Source organism: Electrona antarctica (genome assembly GCF_951216825.1).
Source record: "Electrona antarctica genome assembly, chromosome: 13".
Classification (NCBI taxonomy): Eukaryota; Metazoa; Chordata; class Actinopteri; order Myctophiformes; family Myctophidae; genus Electrona; species Electrona antarctica.
The window spans coordinates 23,635,961-23,643,992 of record NC_136794.1 but is presented as its reverse complement, the minus strand read 5'-3'; the positions used below and the strand labels follow the sequence as shown (position 1 = coordinate 23,643,992).

The window sequence follows — 8,032 nt, the reverse complement described above, 5'->3', positions numbered from 1 at the left end:
CATGGCATCAATCAAATCACAGGGCAAGACATTTAGAGCAGTGATACTTTGCATGCTCTTGGATCATAAACATTTGATGATGGAGATAATGTGTTGTAAAACAGAAGAGGAAAAGTGCTGCTGAGTGCTGACCACCAGTGAATCACAACATCATATTCACAACATCCCTGACTTGATTCTGGCTTGTGCCTTGTGTTGCACGATTGTCCCCTCTCTGCCCTCAGTTTCACACTATGCTAAAAAAAAAAGGGGAAAAATGAAGAGGAAAACCGAAACAGGAAAGAAAATACGTTGCAGGGGGAGTGCAAACTGAGGGGAGAGAGAGGATCCAGGGAGTGGATGAACAATAATTGGCGATAGGACATAAAAACTAAATTTTATGTCCTATCGCCACTGGTCAGTACTGCAGGGGGTAACAGGCACGATGTACCAGTTAACTTTGATGTAGTGCAACCCCGTTTGGGAAGGATTCTTTACACAGGACACTTCACTGAGTGACTATCCAGAGGAAAGGGGTCACTTCCCAATATAGAGGCAAACTCTAGCCTAAAAAACACATTTTAAGCACCCAGCATTCCTATTTTGGGCATGCCATTTATAGGCAAAACATTTCAAACTTAGAATCGTTCTTTTTCAAAAATGCAGTTGTGACTGGATATTTTAACGTGCCTATTGGTGTGCCTTGGGCACAAAAAGGTTGAAAAACACTGGTGTAAACGTATTCGATTTGACATTATTTCCTCCAGTAAACCCCAATTTAACTGGAGCCGAGCGAGGATGATCTACCATGAGCAATAACAGAGATTCACACTGAAGTGGGCCGATGTTTTATATGTCATGGTAGAGAAAGGGGCATGTTCCTGTGTCTGGTTTGAATCAGCTAAAATGGCTGGACGCTTGACTCCATCAAGTGACACGTACTGTACATGAAGAAACGCAGTGTCTCTGCTTATCTTTTTTCTGTTTCTGAATTAAAAGAGTTTTGTAAGTGTTGTAACTGTCCACCGTTGGTCCTTTCACATTTCAGGTGCTTTCTCTGTAACACCCTCCATTGTTCATAGAGAAATCTTTGAAGCATTTCCTTCACAAAATCTTCTTAGTGATTTTAAATGGATGATTTCAACTGTTTCCTTAGGGTAGAGGTACCATCTTGTCTTTATGAAAGCCGTATGGAACATTGTGTTCCTTTTTTCATTTGTCTTTTAATATAAGATTACAAGTTCAAGAGAGTTCTTGTTTGACAACTGAGCCTTTTCAGCATTCCACTACACGAGGAACTAACTCATTTACTCTTTGAGCATTTCACTTAACCATTCATACTGTTGAGCTGGGTCCCACAGGGCTCTATACTTGGTCTGCTCCCTTTTTTCCATCCGCACTAAATCTTATCGACAAAAAATAGCCAATCTATAAGCTTGAGCTTGTACATCTGCTCTTTCCCCCCTGAAAGCACTCACATGCACTTTGAGAACAAGTGAAGTACTCGATAATAAGTAATAAGTAATCAGCTTGAAGGGAAGACTAAACAGGCAGCTGTGCTCCAACTCTCTGTAGAGGTTTTAATGTGTGTGATGTCGTGCGATAATGTCTCATAGATTTGACCAAATCACCTTCTGACCACAATCTGTTCCTGCGCCACAATCCACTTAAGGAACGGACACAGTGTCACTGTCTTCACCACTTCACGCTTTCCACACCCACTGGAACCGAACCAGAAAACTGCAGTCGTCTCTAACACAGCCGTGATGAAAAAGCTCAAATGAAGATTCAACCTCATGACCTCCATGGATGGAATAAGATCCTATCGGGCTAATAGGCAGTTGGTTTGGTTTGGCACACAAGATTAGGGTTTGATGTTTGATCTCTGTGTGTGTAACTGTATAAGCGTGTGCATGTATGTGTGTGTGTGTGTGTGCGTGTGTGCGTGTATGTGTGCATGCGTGTGTGTGTGTGTTGGTGTATGAGTCATCATGCAAGCACACAACATCTCAGTATAGTGTGGCACAGAGGTTTGAATTACTCCTAAGTGCGTGTGTGTGTGTGTGTGTGTGTGTGTGTGTGTGTGTGTGTGTGTGTGTGTGTGTGTGCGCGCGCGCGTGCGTGTGTGTGTGTGTGGTGTCTCAATCCCAGACAGTCTCAGACGCGCACAGGAGGCCCACTAGGCGCGGTGAGCGGCACTTGGGACCCACAGTCGTAGTCGAGCTCTGCCATACGCGAGCGGCTGATCATGAGACCATGGGAGTACGCCCGCCTGTCCGTCTGTCTGTCTCTGAAGCTCCTGATGTAGCTCTGGAGATGGGAAGAGAGAACGCAGACGAGAGGGTTATCAAACGGAAACACATCAAACCACAGAAATACCAGTGCAATGGAGAGCTGTTAAATATCGCTTTCATAAGTGTGGTACAGTATACTGTCACGCAGGATACACCTTCAATCTGAACGATGCACAAAACAACAGTCCATCAAACTTCAATCCTTTATTTGGCAGACCTGAATTAATATTACATTCGTTGTTGTCTCTTTATTTATTTTTAACGCTAACTACTTGTCACCCCTATCTTGGCGTCAACATTCGTTGAAAATAGCAATAGCAGATCTACAAGCGTTGCGACGCATTGTATTTTCAGCTAAGCTATTTCATGTGGAGGAGGTGGCCTAGTATAGAATGAATTATGAATCCAGTCAACTAAGTATAGGTTTTTTATAAGTGGCTAAATAAGGATATTTTGACATAAAGAATTGATGTAGGTCCAATGCTTGCTAAATAATTTATTGGAATTGTCTTCAAAATATTCATATTCAAAGCAACGCAACAGTGCACCAGTACTGTATTATTGCTGCATGCAGCAAATGGAGATGAAAGTGCAGAGTTGAAATCCTTACAGCGTTGTTCTCCTAGAATGCATGGTGTAACATTGCCTCAGTATATCCACCCCTGGGGGAGTATCAACATCAGTGCGGGTATGAGGGTTATCAAATCCCTGTGGACGTGTCCGATAAGCATGGTTTGGGGAAACTGATCTGCAATTACTGTTTACGTCATGTCATGTCTAGTGGGTAAAGTGCACAGCACTTTGACTTCAGAGCCGGGCCGGGTTTGCCCTTCCACCATAATGTGTGCAAGCTATACTGATATAGCTGTCTCCAATCATGATATAGTCAGAAAGTAAGATTGTAAAGACAGAAAAAAATGTTGACTAATACGCAATAGGAAAATGCTGATACTGGTAAAAAAAACAGCAACAACAGTGGTCAGTGTTTTGCTGATTTTATAACAACAATAGAGAGTTATTGTTGCGGAGGCCAGCACTTTATGGTAAATGCAGCAGCTGCACAGTGAAAGGCAAAGGTTGCAAGTTCAAAGAAGTGCTGGAACTGTACTGTACTTTTCTTTATACAAATTTCTTTACTGAAACATTTTAAGTAGGGAATTAGCTATGGGCAAAAGTCTGTAATGTATTTGTTCACAACGTTCATTCAATATACCATTACCATAATATGGTAATGGTATATTATGCCATTATTTTACATACTGTAAGGCCTACAAATACCATTTTCTACGGTATTATCTAAACTGTTAACCAGTGAAGAACGGCTTATTCTTCAGAGTGCTCGGAGAACACCTACTGTATGTATTTTATAAATACTGTACAGTACCTTATATCAGCATACTTGTTGCTGTACCCATTATAACACTATACTTGCAGGTCAGTAACGTCAGTAGTTTGATGTTGGTGCTACGACGCAACCCTAATCGCCACAGAAAAAATCTCGCTTTGTACTTTTCTGCAAAATGTAAACGTATACATTCCACATTTGTGCTCTTGCAACAAGATTCATTGTATTCACGTACATTGGATCTTGACGTTTCAAGGCAGTCTGTTGTGGGCTCGAGCACCCGAGCGAGGCGCCAAGCCAAGTGAGTGCCCACGCCAAGCGGTGTGAAGCCTGCTGCTGCCAGCTCAGTGCCATTCGAGGTGCATACCAATAGGGTGGGATCCAATCTACTTCGAAACAGCACAGTACTTGAATTGGAAATCTAGGATTGAGTCGACATGGTCCGCATGTAGGAAACATTCATTATTATGTTTATTTTTTAAATGGAGCGCATCTCGATTTGTATAAATGTACTGCAGTGCCAACACCTTTTCTGGTGACCAGGCTTTATGATGCCATTGCTGTGACATCAGCCATGTGAAGTATACCCTTCGCACCCTTATTGTCTTGTACTTGGTGTGGCGGGCCAGTCTATGATGTTAGTCACATATTCTGTGACATCACTGCTGTGACAGAGTAGCAAAACATTGCAGGTACCTTGAACTTCTCGTGCGTTGGACGACTAAGAGACACACAGTCATAAAGTGAGACCCTTGGGTCGTTCGGATCATACCGGCGACTAGGCCTGTCACAATTATCACATAGGCCAAATCGTCTGATTATTTGAGATAATCGCAATTATTGAGATAATCGCGATTATTTTGCATAATGGTTTACATAATGTTCATACATTTTCAAAAAATTGCAGAAATAGCATATCTACAAGATTACAACACGTCACTGCGTGACATGTTGTAAGCTTGTAAGATCTGCTATTTCCACTCAATTTTTTATTTTAAGTATAAAAATGATTAAATGTATCTATTTGTATATTTATGTCACGCCCCACTCCTCTGCTTTTGTATTTGAGCCGTGACTATGGCTCCAAACCCTGAACTCTTATTATGGCGTGACCATTTATGACTTGACCATTTTGTGTTTAGTTCATGTTCTGTAATGCTATGCCTTGAATGTAATGCCTTGAATGTTAAAGAAAGCGCTTGTCATGTGTGTCGCCTTTGAACACTTATGACAGTCCTAAATCCTAATTAGGTTTTGGACTTATTCTGTATGTTCTGTATTTTGCCTTGTGGTGTTTGGTTTTGGTTTACTGTTACTCTGTTGTTGTTTTGGTTGTGTCTTGTTTTGTAGTATTGTTGTGCTTTCCTGCCTCCTCTTGTTGGTGTTTCCTGTTCTGTCTTACCTACCTGATTATTGTATCCTAGTCACCTGTGTTCTGTTTGCCTGTTAGCCTATCCTGTGTTTGATTGTATTTTGAGTTCACCTGTGTCCTGTTACCCCTGTCTATTTAAGCCCTTTGTTTGCAGTGTGTCCTTGTTGGTCTGTAGACCTATGTCGAGTGAGTTTTGTGTCTGATGTTGCCTATGTTTTGCCTTTTGGAATACCCCTAGTCAAATAAACACTTTGAAGTTAATCTACTCTGCATCTGGTTGCCTGCTTTTGGGTCCTACTCCGTAACTCATTCCTGACAATTTAAGATATTTGTCCTGTGCATTTTTTGATTATGAAGCCCAAAAAACAAAAACAAATCATATGTTCAAATGTTCAATGCCAAAAACACGATTAAATCGTTAATCACAAAGTTGATTGCAAATAAAAGATGTGACAGCCCTACCGGAGAGAGCACGTCTCCGTCGACGCGGCGTACGGGGTTGGTCTTGCGGTGGTAGCCAGGCTCGGTCTGCGGCGGCGGGGCTTTGGGCGGCGGCTGGGCGCTGTGGGTCTGGTGGTGGGGGTGGGAGGGAGCCGGGTGGTGGTACTGCGGGTGGTGCTGCGAGTGCGAGTGGCTCTTGGACTTGTGGACCGTCTTCTGGCTGGGACGCTTGTTCTTCTTCTTCTTGTTCTCCTTCTCCTTCTTCAGGCGTTCCTCCCGCTGGCGGATGCGCATGAGCTGCACCCGGCGCTGCTGTCGACTCAGAACCACTGGAGAGAGAGAGAGAGAGAGCGAGACGGAGAAAATGTTATTATCTTCATTAATTGAAAAAAGAAGACAATTAAGTTGGGTAAATGAGATCAAGGGTTACACAAACAAATAGTGATGGAGAGATAAGCCTGAATAAGCAGAGAGGATGAGGCAAAAAGTTGTTTGGAGAGAGGAGAGCAAGTGAACAGAGGGGGGGGGGAGGCAGAGATGAGATTAGGAATTGCAATGAGGGCAAACCAGCAGCCAAACAAGGAATGAGAACGCATGCATGACTAATAAAAATAAACCAAGAGTAAAGTATGAGCAAAAGAAGAGCAGGACAAAAGTACAATCAGGCCTGGGCCATGGCTCAGTGGTCCAGGCACCTTGGCTGGTAATCCAGTCTGGCAGTGTGCCGCGGGTTCGACTCCCAATCCCGACGGCCTTTACTGCATGTCTTCCCCCCATCTCTCTCCCCATTTCCTGTCAGCCTACTGTCTGTCCCTCCATAAAAAATATAAAATAAAGGCGAAAGCCACAACATTTAAAAAGTACAATCACACCTAAACGTGTGTGTGTGTGTTTGTCCGTGCGTGCGTGTGAGAGAGAGTAGAGAGAGATTGTAAAATAATACAGGGAAGAAGTGAGTGAGAGAATAAATGGCTTAACCCTAATTAAAATATACTTAAATTAGGCTTTCAGAAGCTTTTTAGGAAAGTCCCCAAGCAGTCATTTACAGGCGTGAGAGAGAGAGAGAGAGAGAGAGAGAGAGAGAGAGAGACTGAGGCATAATTTATTGTGTTTGTTATTTCCATGCTTTCCCCAATAGCAGGCGATAATTATACAAGTCTCACTTCCCACTATTCCATTTATTGTGCGAGAGTCTGTGTGCGTGTGCGTGTGCGTGTTTGTGTGTGTGTGTGTGTGTGTGTGTGTGCGTGCGTGTCCATGTGCAGGCCAAGCACCATAGACAGAAAGAGATCTATTGTATTATTGATTGCGTGATTGTTAATGTCCAAGGACTGAATACAAAGACCTTTTCCCAAGCCTCATTAAGAAAGGCCATATACTGCCTACTGTGCATGCGTGCATGCGTGCGTGCATGCGTGCGTTGGGGGTTGATTCTTTGTGCCAGGGCACAGGCACGGGGGGTGTTAGTTAACGAGGTGCCATCTGCCAGGGAAACCGCTTTAATATATTCCCTTCTTTCTCTCCCTCCTCTGCCCCAGTCCAGCCACATGGTGTGTGTGTGTGTGTGTGTGTGTGTGTGTGTGTGTGTGTGTGTGTGTGTGTGTGCGTGTGCGCGTGCGCGCTCGCGCGTGTGCGTGTGCGTGCAAGTGTTTATTATTGGTAAGCCAGGGGCCGCGGAGAGGGCACTGTGATGATGAACAGGTTCGTGAATAAATGGTACAGTATGTTTTTTTTAAACTAATTTATCTGACACACTCAGTTAAAATGTTTGATATAGTCCTTGAAGACCTGTATTTAGTTGTAAATGAATAAATGTTTGTGTGCATCTACTATGTACAGTGCAATGTGTGTGCGTGTGTGCGTGCGTGCGTGCGTGCGCGAGTCCATGTGTGTGTCTGTGTGTGATGCCCCATAAACCCCATTTTGCCCCACTTTATCCACATCCTATCTCCTCTGTTCCACCCCTCCCCCAGAGCACCTGGCCTTTCCATCTCTCCATGTCCTCCATCGCTCTAGGTCCGGTTGTTGTGTGTGTGTGTGTGTGTGTGTGTGTGCATGTGCGCGCGTGTGTGTGTGTGTGCATGCATGAGCATTGTGTTTTTTTTCACGTTTTCATATAGTTGCAATTTTATCAGCGATGCCCGGAACACATGAGGTTCATGCGAAGGTGTTGATCCATGACATGCAAGGGGGTAGAGTGGCCGGATGGTGACCGCAAGGTTGCCAGTTCCCCAGAGTTAGTGTCAAAGTGTCCTTGAGCAAGACACTGAACCTCAAATTGCTCCCGATGTGCTGGTTGGTGCCTTGCATGGTTTCCCCTGTCATCGGTGTGTGTGTGAATGGGTGAATGTAATGCACAATCTAAGCGCCTTGGATGAAGGCGCTATATAAATGCACTATTTACCATTTATTTATGTGCGTGCGTGCGTGCGTGCGTGCGTGCGTGCGTGCGTACATGCGTGCGTGCGTGCTCTCCTCTCCTGAAAACTGCCCAGGAACTGATTTTATATAGAATAGGCTACTTGGTCATACAGTGAGTTTTGACCATGAGCTGCTGATAATGTGGTTAAACTTTTACGTTTTGACTTGAGACACATGGGA

General features: G+C 43.9%; 1 protein-coding gene across 1 annotated transcript in view; it reads right to left on the bottom strand.

The window, feature by feature from the left end:
- Positions 1-2,136: 2,136 nt before the first annotated feature.
- Positions 2,137-8,032, bottom strand: part of tmem198aa (transmembrane protein 198aa) — a gene marked incomplete at both ends in the record, with an annotated part of 19,286 nt that continues 13,390 nt past the window's right edge. The window contains 2 exons of the mRNA XM_079518232.1: positions 2,137-2,289; positions 5,453-5,760. Of these exons, the coding sequence (XP_079374358.1) occupies positions 2,137-2,289; positions 5,453-5,760 (461 nt within the window). The remainder of the gene's footprint in view (positions 2,290-5,452; positions 5,761-8,032) is intronic.